The sequence below is a fragment of the Euleptes europaea genome, chromosome 17, assembly GCF_029931775.1.
Source record: "Euleptes europaea isolate rEulEur1 chromosome 17, rEulEur1.hap1, whole genome shotgun sequence".
Taxonomy (NCBI): Eukaryota; Metazoa; Chordata; class Lepidosauria; order Squamata; family Sphaerodactylidae; genus Euleptes; species Euleptes europaea.
Window position 1 is genome coordinate 49,892,727 of NC_079328.1, and position 16,053 is coordinate 49,908,779.

At 54.3% G+C, this 16,053-nt stretch overlaps 1 protein-coding gene across 1 annotated transcript; it reads left to right on the top strand.

The window, feature by feature from the left end:
* The first annotated feature begins 1,767 nt into the window (after window positions 1-1,767).
* Window positions 1,768-16,052, top strand: LOC130488757 (basic proline-rich protein-like). The gene is made up of 4 exons (XM_056862396.1): window positions 1,768-1,850; window positions 10,985-12,082; window positions 14,545-14,662; window positions 15,666-16,052. The coding sequence occupies exons 1-4, from the start codon at window positions 1,768-1,770 to the stop codon at window positions 16,050-16,052; spliced, it is 1,686 nt and encodes a 561-aa protein (XP_056718374.1).
* The last annotated feature ends 1 nt before the right edge of the window (window position 16,053 follows it).

The window sequence follows — 16,053 nt, forward strand, 5'->3', positions numbered from 1 at the left end:
TTGCTATTTGCTTTTATGGCATGCTGTAAAATTTGCTTTTTCTGCTTATTGTCCCCTTCAGATATTTTGGGCTGATGTTCAAAGTTGCATCTTGGCTTCATTTTTGCTCTCTGAAAGACAGGACATTCATTCTCTAAATAAATAAACCACAGGGAGCAGCTGAAGGCCAACGGGATGAGCGGTGGCAAGAGGATGCCCTGGCCTGTTCTCTGTCATGAACTCATGAGGTGGCTGGAGGCAAGCCCCTGACGCCCCGCTGCTCCCTCCAAGCTGTAACTATGAGACTTATAACACTGTCCTACTCTGCAGGGCTGTTGCAAGAATTACCACAACAAAATGCCTGAAGCTTTCTGAACGCTGTAAGCACTACACAAATGTTAAGTATTATTATTATTTCCTATTAATGAGAGGAAGCTGGACTTCCAGTCTTGCCAGCTGGGGCAGAAAATGCCACATCTCTAAATCTGGGCTGCAGAGCCCCTGGGCAGGGGCAGACACAGCCGCTGGTGGTCTCGGCCCAATCCTGAGATGCATCAGAAAGAACGCAAGGCCACAGAGCGGGGTGGGGGTTAAAAACCACCGCTTGGGACCAGCGGTTGGAAGCGAAAGCTGGTTGATAAATTCTGCTTCAGACTTCTCAAACTGGTGTCTTCTTCTCAGATTTCCTTGTTGAAACAGGAGAAGAGAAAAGGAGAAGCCACCCAAGGGCTGTGGACTGGCTTGGCTTCAAACCACACAGCCGACTTCACTCAGCTGTTCACGAATTCCAGGCTGATCCCCGGTGCTGTTCTCCAGGAGGCCGCATGATGAGGGAAAGCCGTGCCCTAAAGGCAGACAGGGGCTTCTCCTTTGAGCGGACTGAGCAGAGAGACGGGGCAATGCCACCTCTGGTCCTGATGATCAAGGAGGAAAGAGTAAAAGTGTGATGGGCAGGAGAGCAATCCTACTGAGAAAGACCTTTTACTCTCTCTTCACATAAACACATGAAGTTGCCTTATACTGAATCAGACCCGTGGTCCATCAAAGTCAGTATTGTCTACTCAGACCGGCAGTGGCTCTCCAGGGTCTCAGGCAAGGGTCTTTCACATCACCTACTTGCCTAGTCCCTATAACTGGAAATGCCGGCGACTGAACCTGGGACCTTCTGCATGCCAAGCAGATGCTCTACAAACTGAGCCACAGCCGACCCCAGATTGTCATGCTCGAATGCAGACACACGGCTGCACTACAGGGTTGGTTCCAGGTTTGGGGTTTTTTATGGGAACACGCCGTCCTCCTGCAGGGCTGGCTGAGACACAGCGAAGGCACGGAAGGGTCCAGACTCACCACCCAGAGAGAAACGGCAGGCGACAGCCTCCAACGCAGAATCTCCCTCGTGGGTACATCAGAGTTGCAACTCCCATTTTTCAACAAGGAAATCTGAGAAGGTGTGTGAGAAGCCTGAAGCAGAATTTATCAACCAGCTTGACTGTACTAGGTTTGGCCTCATCTGGGACAAGAGACTCCTCTCCCAGGACAAGTACTAAATTACTTCAGCAAATCTACCCTGATGGTGTTTTCACCACTTGCTGTTTTGACTGGTCACGCACTTACATTGAACTTGCCACAGAGATGGCGTGCGCTTTACTGCCTCCCCCCTACCACAGCCCCCAGGGCTACACATAATACATTGGCATTTTAAGGTAACATTTGATTCATCTGATGCACAAAACCTGCAGCCACACTGAAGTGTGGCTTCCAGGATGTTTTGGCTTCCATGACAGGACCATGTTAAGGCAGGGCCTGGCCCCCTTCACCGTCCTCCTGACAAGCAAGGACCAGCCCTTCTCAAATGGGCCTTCGCCCGCAGTGTGAGCAGTCCACTCCATGGGCCAGGACAAGGGGGTGAAGTCCAGCCTTCTCCTCTTCCGCCTCCCCCAAAAGCGTGCGCCACAGAGCATTTTGCTTGCGACCACGGGACACGTCTTTCAGCCCTGCTGCTGCCTGCTTCCCTGCCATCCCCTGACCGAGAAATCTGTTTGGAGGCAGCAATGATCCAGATGAAAAACCAATTTGGTGCTAATTAAAAGAAGGAGGGAGAGCTCTGCAAAAAAAAAACCTATCCGCCCCCCCCCCCATGCCATGCCAAGCAATGTTATTAGGGAGAAGAAAGGGAAAAGGCCACTGCCTAGATTTCCGTTTACTGGGGGGGGGGGAATAATAATCACAAAGGCCATTTCACCCAGGGCATCCTGTTTTTATGGAAAATTAATTGGATTTTTGAGTTGCAGGCATCCCTTCATAGTCCCAGGGGATGAGGGAGGACTAAGAGACCCCAGAACAGGCAGGAGCCGAGGCCAGGGCCACGGGATTTTAAAGCTGAGCTGCTTGCAAAACAGGGCTGGCCACAGGAAAGCCGGCACGGCCCAGCCTGCCTCAGCAGCAGCAACAAAAAGCTCTTTCCTCTGAGGTGGAGCGGCTGCTACTATGGGGAGAAAGTGCAAAGGGGTGGAGAAGCCCAGGTGGAAGAGAGAGGCTGCATGGCCCAGTGGGTAAAGCATCAGCAGGGACTTTTAGGGGAGGGGCTGTGGCTCAGTGGTAGAGCATCTGCTTGGCATGCAGAAGGTCCCAGGTTCAATCGCCGGCATCTCCAATTAAAGGTACTAGGCAAGTAGGTGATGTGAAAGACCTCCGCCTGAGACCCTGGAGAGCCGCTGCCGGTCTGAGTAGAAAACACTGACTTTGATGGACCATTGGTTTGATTCAGTATAAGGCAGCTTCAAGTGTTCATGTGACCCAAGCAAGATTTGGAGCTTCTGGCTTGGGGTTAACTGCTGTGCCACATTAACTCTTGTTACACTAAGTTGCTTTTTGGCTCTAGAATAGCTAGCTTCATAAGCAAATGTCCCAAAAGTACAGTCACCTATGGTGTCCAAGCAGAGAAGAAAGCAATGAATGATGCTCCCCTGGCTAAGGGCCCCTTCCTTCTACCAGGGAAATGAGTCATGAACGGTCAAGAGGCAACAGAAAGGATTCAGCCATTGGGTGCAGCAGAAGAAGTCCACCAGGCAAAGAAATGCAGAATCCCGCTTAGGGGATCTTCCCCTTGTGACCCCGATCCCTTGGCTTCCGCCACTTCCTGCCCAGCCAGCCAGCGCATAGAGTAGATGTTTGCCATGCGCAGAATGTGGGGGATGGTGCAGTCCCGAAAAAAAATCTCTCTCTCGATATCATCTGCTTGCTTTTGTTTTGCTTTGTTGAGGCATCCAAGCAATAGCAGAGAAGCTGCAAAATCTGGACAAACGGAAACCCAGAAGTTGCCGCCGTCCCCACCAGAGATCACCCTGATAGATGGAATCTCAAGAGGCTGAGCAGCGAATTCACAGAAATCAGCACAGGATATAGCGAAAGTACATCCTTCGCAGTGGAAATACAAGCACCCTGCAGGCGGCCTCAAGAAGAATGCAGATCTCGAAAGCTGGCCTCGTGGGCATTTGGGATAACTTAAGCAGCCATCCTCTTGCTTGCAGTGCATTGAGGAATCACCTCTATGCTCCTCAGCTCGACAGCCGCCTCATCTGGAATGACAGAGGTGCTCTTCTTGGGGGGGGGGGAGAATACAGAAGAGGACCACGGTGTGCCAAGATTCACCCACAATGCTCAGCACAGAACACAGAGGAACAGGACACAATGCGGCAACCGCAGCCAAGGAATAAAGGTGCAGGTTAGCACTTTGATCAGCGAGCTGAGAAGGTCACACCTGGTACTGCTGGTCAGGATTTAACCCCTGGCTCGAGGATCTCTTCCCCATCTCACTAGAGAAAGCCTTGAAGCACCCGAACCATCGTTCAGGCTGCAAGTTCTAATGGGCAGATTGACCTAGGAAAGCCTTAACAGTGGGAGTAATATCCTTGCCCCTTTCTCCCAGTTATTCACTGGAGCTGAGAAAACAAAGGAAAAATCCACCGTCGCCCACTTCTCGGAATCAAGAGCCGTTTGTTCTTCTCATCTTGGAGATAATTTTGCCTTTCATGTTCAAACGGCCTCATCTTTCCCTCCAAGACTGAAGGACACAGCAGTTAACTGTCAATGGCAGCAGCATAAGAACATAAGAAAGGCCATGCTGGATCAGGCCAAGGTGCATCGAGTCCAGCAGTCTGTTCACACAGTGGCCAACCAGGGGCCTCTGGGAAGCCCACAAACAAGACGACTGCAGCAGCATCCTCCTGTCTGTGTTCCACAGCCCCTAATATATTTGGCATGCTCCTATGATCCTGGAGAAAATAGGTGTGCATCATGACTAGTAGCCATGAATAGCCCTATCCTCCATAAGAACGTAAGAAAAGCCCTGCTGGATCAGACCCAGGCCCATCAAGTCCAGCAGTCTGTTCACACAGCGGCCAACCAGGTGCCTCGAGGAAGCCACAAACAAGATGACTGCAGCAGCTTTGTCCTGCCTGTGTTCCACAGCACCTAAGATAATAGGCATGCTCCTCTGATCCTGGAGAGAATAGGGATGCATCATGACTAGTATCCATCTTTTGTACCAGGGTTCAGGACAGTACTGATGCGTCCTGAATTTGCTGGTGTTGAAAGATATTTCAGATCTGGTGCAGCAGAGACTGTTTTACCTTCCATATCTTCAAATATAATTAAAAGAAGGAAATGTCTCCTCCAAGCAATGCACGATAGCTTCTTTGCTCAATGTTGTGTTCACGCTTATAAAAAAGACTCCTCCCCCTTTTCCCTTCAGGCAGGTGAAAAAGACAGCATTTACCTACACGTGTACTTACAAACACATTTTGCCATGTTGTGCAAAAAGACCTAGGCTCAATCCCTGGCACCCCCAGTGTAAAGATTTCAGGGAGTTGGCAAAGAGCTCTGAGCAGCTGGCCAGCAGAGACTACCCTGAGCTAGAGGGACTGGTGGTCTCACTCAGCAGAGGTCCGGGGCGCTCTTAAGCCAGCTGAAGGAGATCTCCGGCACAAATCCAGCAGCAGGAGGGGTTTGAGAAAGCAGGAAGTGAAAACCCAAAACACCAGCTTTGCAGGCCAGACGTGTTGCAAGAGAGAGATAGCGAGGAAGGCAGAGGTGAGGCCTGCCCTAGAGCAATGGGGAAGGCAGGGGTGCCACCAGGCAGACGCGCGCACACACCCAGCCTGTCTGTCTCACACGCCCACGTGGATACACCCCTCCTTACAAGGTCGGAAAGTTAACTTGGACCAGGCTTGCCAGAGCTCAACTCTGGGACCTGAATCGAATGCCGTGGCTCAGGTCTCCTAAAGTCAGAGGAGACATTTTCTTGCACATGTACTCAGAGCGGCTCAACCTTTTGTCAGTCCTCGCTGCCAGCCTCCACGGCATCTCGATTTAGGGAGCAGAGAGAGGGTGAGCGCAGGCTTGCGTTCCCAGGGAAGCTGGAGGGCTGGCACCCCTCTCTTTAGAGGTTAACAGTGGCAAAAAGCGAACAAAACAAAAATACACCCACGGGGATGTGGGGAAAGATTTGAGCCACATTCACCTCTCCATTTAGGGGTCCCAGGAAGCAAGTTTAGAGGGCCAGAAACACAGCTCATTCCCTTTCACTGTGGCAGCCGTGAAAATGTGAGCACAAAGTCACTGGCCCACGGGCACACCATTTGTAGCCCATCAAGGGCCTTAAAATGACAAACCATTTTCTGCTTCAATTTACCAGGGATCCTCTGCCTGGTCTACTGGGGAGGGGAGAAGAGGAATGCTCACCTTGCCACAGGTGAGTAGGTATTTGCAACTCTGGTGTGTGAGTCACATGCCACATTGGCATGAGAGTTTGTTCCCTAGTCAAAGCCTGCAGAATTACTTAAGGGCAGATTTGAGGGGGGGGGGAAATAAGACTGGAAATTACAACATCCAGGCCCCCTGCACACCACAGCTTTGTGCTCTGAGGAGGGGCTGCAAACCCAGAGGCTGAGAAGCTGCCAGGCTGTGCAAGGTTCAAACCTAACCCGGTGGCAAGTGGTGCTTGGCACTGGCTCCGTCCCTGTTCCCGGCACCATTGTCCTTTCAATACCAGAAAAGTGGGGTGCGAACCTGAAGGAACGGCAACCCTCAGAGGCACAGTTATAATTAAACTTCTCACATCCTGCAGTGAGTCACCACGGGAAAGAGACGTGCACAAATCCGGACAAAGAAACTCAGTGCTGAGTTAAGCAAGAGGCGGCGGGGGGGGGGGGGGAATCCCTGTTTTGGCAGTCAAGGAATTAGTCTCGGGGAGGCAGTCTCTGAACCGCAGAAAAAGTCCCTCCCTGCTCACTTGCAATGTGCAAGATCTTTGCCCTAACCTAGAGGTCTACTGTGACCACAAATGCAACCACGTCACTGCCGTGAAGTCAGCTCAGGAAGCCGAACCGGCTAGAAGGGGGCAGGGAAGGAAACGGGCCCATTTGACAAGCTCCCTCATCGCGCCTGGGCAGCCAAGGAGCCCCGTGTCGGCACCAGAAGATGCTGGCCACGCGGGCAGCTCTGTCCCCAGGGTGCCGCTTGGCCACACAAACCACACTGCCTGGAGAGGCGCACAGCCACACCTCTGGCTGCTACGGCTTGTAGGCCTTCCCCTGGGAGACCGCAGAGGCCTGGCAGCTCAGGATTCCCCCTGCACACACACACACACACACACACACACACACACACACCAACGTGGCCTGACAAGACACTAGCAGACTGTCAGCCCCGGGGCCTCTGCAAACACGCCGGAGAACACAACCGGCGTCCTCACAGCTCTCGCTCAGGAGTCAAACAGGCCATCGGCTGCCAAGGGGAAGCCTTCACAAGAGCTGAGGCGCCCAAAAGAAGAAGGAGGGTTGGTTTTTATATGCCGACTTTCTCTGCCACTGAAGGAAGAATCAAACTGGCTTACAGCATGGTGTAGTGGTGAAGAACGGTGGTTTGGAGCGGTGGACTCTGATCTGGAGAACCTGGTTTGATTCCCCCACTCCTCCCCCACATGAGCAGCGGAGGCTAATTTGGTGAACTGGATGCATGAAGCCAGCTGGGTGACCTTGGGCTAGTCACACTCTCTCGGCCCCACCTACCTCACAGAGTGTCTGTTGTGGGGAGGGGAAGGTGACTGTAAGCCGGTTTGATTCTGCCTTAAGTGGTAAAGAAAGTCGGCATATAAAAACCAACTCTTCCTCTTCTTCCTCTTCCTCTTCTTCTATCACCTTCCCTTCCCCTCCTCACAACAGACACCATGTGAGGTAGGTAGGGCTGAGAGAGCTCTAGGAGAACTGTGACTAGCCCAAGGTCACCCAGCTGGCTTCATGTGTAGGAGTGGGGAAACCAACCCGGTTCACCAGATTAGCCTCCGCCGCTCATGTGGAGGAGGAGTGGGGACTCGAACCCGGTTCTCCAGATTAGAGTCCCCTGCTCCAAACCACCACTCTTAACTGCAACAACGACGCTGGCGGGTGAGGATGTGCTGTAGCTGCCCTGGCACCCGGGGGGCTTTGCCAGTCTCCTCCTGAAGCCATCCTCAAACATCTCCCTCAAAAATGCCACCCCCTCCAGGAAGCTGCTTTATCCATTTAGCCTTGCTGGAATTCAAACGCTGCGGCCAAGAGGGATTTTCAGCAGCACGGGGGCCTGACCGATGACCACATGCATATGTGGGGGGGGACCATCAACCTCCTTTTACAGACTACGCCAGAGAACACCAACTGGCAGCCCCCCTTGCCACTTCACCCAGCGCCTGGTGGCTCTAGTAGGCAGAGAGATGTCACCCTTGGGCGTCACACGCAGGCTGCGCTCTGTAAGATGCATGTGTTGGGATGTCACATGATGCTTGAGCGCACATCCGTCTTAACTGTGACACTCTCACTGGCAGGGGGGGCTAAACATATCTGGGGACTCCCAGCCCTCTTCTGGGGGTGGTACCTAGAGTGGGCATGCCCACTCTCAGCTTACGCTGACTCTCCTCTCCCCCGCAAGGCTGTACCCAGATGCCAGCCACGGGCCTCTTAGGCCTGTTTGGACACACCTGAAGCCCATTCACACACACACACACACACACAGTACCAAACTAGCTTGCTCCAGACCAGACACGCAGGGTGAGAAAACCGTCTTTGTGAACCAGCAGGGGGTCAACAAAGTGCTATCCCCTCCTACGACTTACAGGGGACAAACACGTCTCCCCCAGTAACCAGCCTGCAAGGGAGGGCAGAAAGAAAAGTGCTGTTTTCAACTCAAGCATTCAGCTAATAGCAGACCACTCAGGAAAGGCCGGGGAATCCTGGCTGCCTGGTTCCAGCATGCCAGTGTAACACATTTTTAAAGAATCATAGAATCATAAAGTTGGAAGGGACCACCAGGGTCATCTAGTCCAACCCCCTGCACAATGCAGGAAATTCACAACTACCTCCCCCCACACACACCCAGTGGCCCATACATGCCCAGAAGATGGCCAAGGTGCCCTCCCTCTCATCATCTGCCTAAGGTCATAGGATCAGCATTGCTGACAGATGGCCATCTAGCCTCTGCTTAAAAACCTCCAGGGAAAGAGAGCCCAACACCTCCCGAGGAACCCTGTTCCACTGAGGAACCGCTCTGTTAGAAAATTCTTCCTAATGTCTAGACGGAAACTCTTTTGATTTAATTTCAACCCGTTGGTTCTGGTTTCCTTGGTACAAACCAGAAAAACGCTTCCTGTGGCCACAACAAATTGGACTACCCAAAAAATCCAGAGCAAATTAACAAGACGTTCGGCGATGTCTGCCAGCAGCTGCCCCCATCTCTCCATTCTCTGCAAAGCTCCTTCATTGGTAGGACAATTTGAGAAGGACACAGACCCTCCCTTCGCCTCTCCTGACAACACCCGCCTCTCTCTTCCCCCAACGGCTGGCCATAGGAACCAAAGGCTGTGGAACAGTTTACCTTCACAACCGTCCAGGACGGGCTTGGGTTTTGCTTGTTCGTTAAATATTTGTGTAAAACTAGCCAGCTTGGTGTATACACGGAGTTTCAAACGCAGACTTCTGGGGTGAGGCAGGAGGAGGGATAACAACAGGATCTCTGGGCAAAAACTGCCTGACAGCCCCACTGATGCAAGCGGAGCCAGAACAACCCATGCAAGAAGGGGCCAGAAAGAACCCCCTTGGAACTGGTCAAACTGCAGATGATCCATGCCAAAGAACTCTGAATCAAGAAGCAGCCGAAGAAAACGTGCTCCACACCAGAAAGAATAAACCAGAGGCATAAAACATGTGCTCTTAAAACCAGCCTCTGTGGCACAGCACCAGGCCCCGATTCTTCAAGTACTCCAATGCAAAGTGCTCTCAGTGTGGCTACCCACAAAATTCAACCCTTGTTTAGTTGACCAACAAGTAGTGACAGCCAGTGTGGTGTAGTGGTTAGAACAGGGGTGTTGAACTCAATTGTTACGAGGGCCGGATATGACATAAAGGTCACTTGGTCAGCCAGCCCAGATCGACAGTGGAGGGGAGGGGCTGCCTCGGCTGCCTCGTGAGCCGGATAGGAGCTCTCAAGGGGCTGGATCTGGCCTCTGGGCCTTGTGTTTGACACCCCTGGGTTAGAATGTTGGTCTAGGGTCTGGAGGACCTGGGTGACCGGGGGCCAGCCACGACTCTCAGTCTTGCCTACCTCACTGGGTTGTTGGGAGGATAAAATGGAGGAGAGAAAAAGGATGTAAGCCTCTCTGGGTCCCCTCTGGGGAGAAAGGCAGAGTATAAATGAAGTTTTTAAAAATATCAGTTTCCACTTGAAATAGTCCAGCAGAACTTAATTCCATAAGGGAAACTCATAACGGACTTTTTATACTGCAAAATATCAGGCATAATTTTTAAAAAGTCAAAGGCTGCAACCTTAAAGAGTTTTTCCTGGGTTCAAGCCACATTTAATAACATTTAATAACTTACTTCTGAGTAGACCACATTAGGCTTTCTCACAAAAGTGTCCCCCCCCCTCTGAAGTCTGTATTGAGTGAGTCAATATTTGCATAGCACCCTCCGCGATGCCTTGGATTTCGCAAAAGAACATACACAATCTAGCTGGAGAGTAACGGAGGACGCTAACGCACCAGGCAAACTGTTGTGCAAGGGGCTGCGGTTGTACCACAAAAGCAAGACCGAAAAGGACGGCTGCACCAAACTCATCATCTGCTCATGCCTTTCTGGTTGAAAGAGAGACCCGCCCTAAGTCAAGGCTGGAAAATCTTGCAAGCTCCTACAAACCTTTTTTATTTGGGTAGGTGTCAGTGACACAGAGGGCAGATTCTTTCAAGGTTGCCCAGAGCCAGCATCAGACAACGGGGGACTGAGAAACACGCATCCCTGCTTTTTCTCTCTCTCACTGGATTCTGGGACAAGAAAGTTATTTCCCTCCTTAGGAGGCTGCCGGCTTCTACTCCGCAGGGTGGGGAATGCAAAGTCGCAACATGCTGGGTGAAGGTTGCTGGCATAATGGTGACTGTGTTCCAGCCACGCTCTCTCACACGCGCACTCAAGCCGGCCAGCAGCACAGTTCCACGTGGTTGTTATCAGACAATCTGGGATGACAGAAGCAACAGACTGAAAAATGGGTGGCATGAAGAGGCGGGGGTGGGTGGTGGGGGTGGGTGGTTGGGACAGCCCTGGGAGGAATCCGGAAGGGCTTGGCTGAAGGGAGGGGGGCTGGTGGAGATGGAGGGAAGCCCATCCCAGTGCAGGCGAACTGGCTTTTCCTCCATGCGGTACCTGGCCAAAGCAGAACAATTCCCAGGCAGTGAAAGGGCAGAAGGAGCCCAAAGGGAGCTAAGAGGCCAACCTCTGCTTAAGATGCTACCTATTCCCTCTCTCCCAAGCCTGGCTCCTTTTCGGTGGCTATTAAGGCAGCCCCCTGGCTAGCAGGACAGGTTTCCCAGGTGCTGCCAGAACTGCAGGGGTGTGTGTGTCACATGAACATCGGAAGCTGCCTTGTACCGAAATTAGCTGGAGATGCCGGAGGTTGAACCCGGGACCTTCTGCACGCCAAGCAGATGTCCTACTACTGAGCCACGACCTCTGGGTGGAGCGCCTTCTCCTAAAGTGACTCGCAGCCCCGTTCCCACGTGGGGCCCCCGTCAGTCCCGAGTGAGGGGTCGGCAGCGGTCCCCGACGCGGAGAAACCACATACAATACAAGAAAACCCCTGACAACCACCAGCACGGGGAGACCGACGGACCAGGCGCGACGCGCGGATCAGCAGGAGGGCGCCCCAGAGATCATCTAGCCCACCCCCCGTCAGACACGCCGCTGGGAGCCCCGGCGGCCCGTCGGCGTCGTCGTCTCCCCCCCTCCCCCCGCCCGCGGGACCCCTCCCAGCCGGCCGGCGGGGCGGCACTCACCGGCCAGGAGGGCGAGCGGCAGCAGCAGCCAGAAGACCCCGCACAGCACGCGGCGCTCCATGGCGGCGCTCAGGCGCAGGTGGCCCAGCCGGCCAGGGGCGTCTCCGCCGCGCTCATCGCCGCCGCCCCCCGACGGCTCGCGGACGCTCCGCGGGCGGGCGGGCGGGCGAGTGAGGCTGGCCGGCCTGCGGGGCGAGGCTGGGCGCGGCCGGCCACTCCCCGGCGGGACTGTCTTGCGCCTCCTCCGTCCCTCCCGTCGGGGAGGGGCCGAAGCCCGGCAGCGGCCGGCTGCTCTCCAGGGCCGGCCTCCGGGCGCCGCCTCCCGGCCCACCCGGCCCTGGGGGGGAAGGACCGCCCCGCCCCGCCCCAGGGGCTGCCCCGCCCGCCCTCGCCGCCCCCCGACGGCCGCTCCGCTCCGGTCCGCGCCGCACGTGCCTGCCTGCCTGCGCTCCTCCGGCTCCCCGCCGCTCCGCAGTGCCGCCCGGGCCCCTTCCCCGCGCAGGCAGCACCCCCTAGCGCCGCCCCGGCCCCACCACAGCCGCAGCGCGCCCCGCCCGGCCAGAGGCCCGCTGCCCACTCCTCTGCCCCCGTGCAGAGAGCCACAGCCAGCTCGCAGAGGCGCCGGGGACGGGCTGGGGAGAGCCGTCCGCTCAGCTCCTGGCGCTCAGGCCACGTTGCGCCAGAGGCTCACCTGAGCCCACTTTTCAGCCTCGCCTTCGGGGCCCCAGCCTGGCACCCACCGCCTGTTTGGTGGGTGACTATGCAGTGGTCTTCTCCTGCTTATGGAACTCCCTGCCACAAGATGTTGCGGTGGTGGCTACCTGAGAAATCTTTTAAAATGGGCGGACACATGCCTGCAGGAGGAGAGGTTTGTCAATGGCCACTGGCCATGGAGACTAAATGGAATCTCCATGTTCAGAGGCAATGCACCCGTGAATATCAGTTGCACGGGGGAAGAAGAAGAAGAGTTGGCTTTTATATGCCAACTTTCTCTGCCGCTTAAGGAAGACTCAGACTTCCCCTCCCCTACAACAGACACCCTGGGAGGTAGGTGGGGCTGAGAGAGCTCTAAGAGAGCTGCGACTAGCCCAAGGTCACCCAGCTGGCTTCTGTGGAGGAGTGGGGAAACAATTCCAGTTCACCAGATTAGAGTCCACCGCTCCAGACCACCGCTCTTAGCCACCACACCAGGACTGTGACAGCGAGAGGTTTGGCCAACGTCTCCTGCTTGCAGGACTTCTAAAGACATCTGGTCGGCCACTACGAGAGACACAGTGCTGAACTAGACGGACCTTCCCTCTAATCCAGCAGGGCTCTTACGTTCTCACCGGCCTACGAATACAACCTGGTGCTTCCTGTGGGCGCTTGGGGTACTGATCCAACATGTGCATTGGAAGAGGAAGAGGCACAGGGCATCCCTGACCCCTGGTGCAGGGAATCATCTTGGGAACCAAACAGCAGCTGTTTGGTTGGGTGGTGGAAAAAGAGGAATTGGCACAAATCCTGGCTCTGTCTTACAAACAGCTGTATACGTGCAGTTCAGTGTAACATGTGAACGCATGTACGCCCTACCTGTACTACGTGTGTACAGCTGTTTGTAAGAAAGAGCCAATGCACATTCGCTTAAGGAATGAAGCCCTGGTCGAGCGTGGGGTTTATATCACACCATCACCTGTGCATGAGTTGGCTGTAACATGAGAATTACTCAACTAACATACAGAGAACAACCAAGCGTACACTGTACATAAGTTCACTGTAACTCATGCATAGGGCATCTGCCAGGGGATGTTCAGCCCATCCAGGTCTTGGGTGGACGGGGAGGAAGGCACCACCCTCTGTTGCTCACTGGAACTTTAAGACCCTCCCCCCCCCCCCCCGGCTCTGCACCCACAGTTGGAGAGGGATGCTTTTAACAGGAAACAGGAAGCTTTGAAAATTCTTCAAATTCCTTGGCAGGAGGGCTGGGGCTCGCATCCTGAATAGGCTGAAACGTCATTCCGTTGTCTCCATGGATTGCATATTTCCATAGAGTCAACTCGGCTTTTTCTTTGTACAGAAAATAACAGCAGCAACAGCTAGTGGGAGGACTGGTTCCCAAACAGCCCACTGTTCTCTTCCTTCCAGAATGACAGACCGGGAGGGTTTTTGCCTAGAGGGGAGCTTTCGCACAGACGACAAACGGCCTGGCCCTCTACCGCTTCTGGGCTGCCTCCTTAAAACTGCTTTCAACATGATGCATTACCTGCGTAATAAATATTGACCTCTCCAAGAATGCACTGGCAACCTGGAATATGGGGCAATTAATTATTACGACTATTCATTATTTATACAGCAGGATCAGTGCATGTGCTGCCTTCCCCAGTCAGAGATGAAAATAAACTGCTCCCTGCCCCTAAGAAGCGTCCAATGTAAAGTATCCAGTGAGAAAAACAACAGAGAGGCCCAAAGCAGCTTACTTTGTTCTCTACGCCTCTATTTTATCCTCACAACCACCTTGTGAGGGAGGCTAGGCTGACTGGCTCAAGGTAACCCAGCAAGCTTCCATGGCATAGTAAGGATTTGAACCTGGGTCCCTAGGCTGACAATTCTAACCACTATACCACACTGGCATACACGTAGTGGAATGGCAGAGGTTTATAAAATCATGCATGGTGTGGAACGAGAACTTTTCCTCCTTCCACAACCCTAGAACACAGGGGCAACCAATTAAGTTAAAGGGCAGATGATTCAGGACAGACAGAAATGCTTCACACAGGCCGTAATTACTTTATGGAACCCAGTGCTATAAGATGTAGTGGTAGCTGCTGGCTTTAAAAACGGACTAAACACACTTTAGGTCTATCAAAAGCTACACCGAAACTCATGTTCAGAAATGATGCTCTCCTGAATAATGAAGAAGAGTTGGTTTTTATATGCCGACTTTCTCTACCACTTAAGGCAGAATCAAACTGGCTTACAATCACCTCTCCAGATCAGAGTCCACTGTTCTTAACCACTACACCATGCTGGCGGGGGTATTGCCTCTGCACAGGCTTCCTGGAGGCAACTAATTGTGATGGGAAACAGGATTTGTAAAACATTCCTGCAGTTTGTGCCAACTGTGTGTGTGTGTGTGTGGGGGTGATTTGCATGCTGCCCCAGAAAGACGTCTTTCGAAAGCTCCCCCCACTCCATGCAAACAAGCCACGCCCCCCTTGCGGCCACCCCGACAGCCACCAGCCGGCAAGTCTCGCCCCCCAGCCCCAAGAGATGCAGCCAGAGTTCATCTCAATCTTATCAGCAGGAGCAATCTCCTTTACCCACACCGGCCTGCCCGTCTTCTGGCTGAGAGTCAGGCTCAATAAGAGCATCTGTCACGATTTGGACAGGCATCGATCTCAGAAATTAATTCCAGCGGATTCATTATAACACCCCCCTGGCTTGTGGGAGTCTTCCCCTGGCAATTCTGGGCTGCTCATTTCAGAGACCGGGGGCAGAGCTGCAACTGGCATGGTGCCACCCTACAGTGGCTGAGTGGCAGTGCCAGTGTAAACCAGACACAACATGTGATGGAACGTTTCCCCACATGAAGCTGCCTTATACTGAACCAGTATAATACAGAATACTTTGGTCCATCAAAGTCAGCATTGTCTACTAAGACCGGCAGCGGCTCTCCAGGGTCTCAGGCAGAGGTCTTACGCATCACCTACTTGCCTGGCTCCTTTAGCTGGAGATGCCGGGGATTGAACCTGGGACCTTCTGCATGCCAACCAGATGCTCTACCACTGAGCCCCAGCCCCTCTCCATGGCTCTCCAGGGTCTCAGGCAGAGGTCTTTCACATCACCTACTTGCCTGGTCCCGGTAACTGGAGATGCCTAGTCCCTCATTTGCCCAAAGCAACCATGGAAGCCCAGTGGTACTGGGGGGGGGGGTCCCACACCTGTTTCTGCCACAACTTTCCTTGGGGGCCTTTGGGAAAGCTCCTTTCTTTCAGCCTCCCAGCTGCAGTATGGGGTTAATCCAGGTCCACCTTGCAGGGCTGGCGCAGCGTCAGTAGTAAGCCTTTGGAAGGGGGATGCAGGCACCCACTAATCTCTCCTTGCGGGGTGGCGGGGGGGGTGCAACTTACCACAAGAACAGGAGAAGAGGTGGTTCAGCCAAACGGCCCATCTCGTCCAGCATCTTGCCTCACGCAGGGGCCAAGCAGTTCCCTTGAAGGGTCCGCAAACAGGGCGTAGAGGCCGAGGCCTGCTCTGATGCTGCTTCCTAGCACTGGTGAGGTGGACTGCCTCTGGACATGGAGGTTCCCTTTAACGACCATGGCTGAAGCCACTTCCCCTCTTGGGCTTCTAGTGCAACCTCACCGTACCTGGCCTGAAGGCGGCGACGGGTCCCCCCGGGTCGGCGAGTGCAAATCCCGGGCTGCCTGCGGCCCCTTCCTCCCTCCAGCCCTTTTCTCCCGGCCTGCCCCCTTTGGAGGCTCCCCCTAGACGCCTCTCTCTGCAGCCGGCTGCTCGGGGCAGGGGAGCCGCTGCAGGCTTCTGTCCAGCGAGGCTGCCGGCGCGCGAGGGGCTCTCCCCCCCGACGGCTCCCGGCGGGCTGCGAGGTCGCGGCGCCTTTAAGGAGGCGGGGCCGGCGCCGCGGCCCTCCTCGAGAAGGGGGCGGGGCCCGAGCGGTTCCCGCGAAAGCTGGATACATTCCGCGCCGGATGGAACGTTGAGTGGCGGCGGCGGCCTTTGAA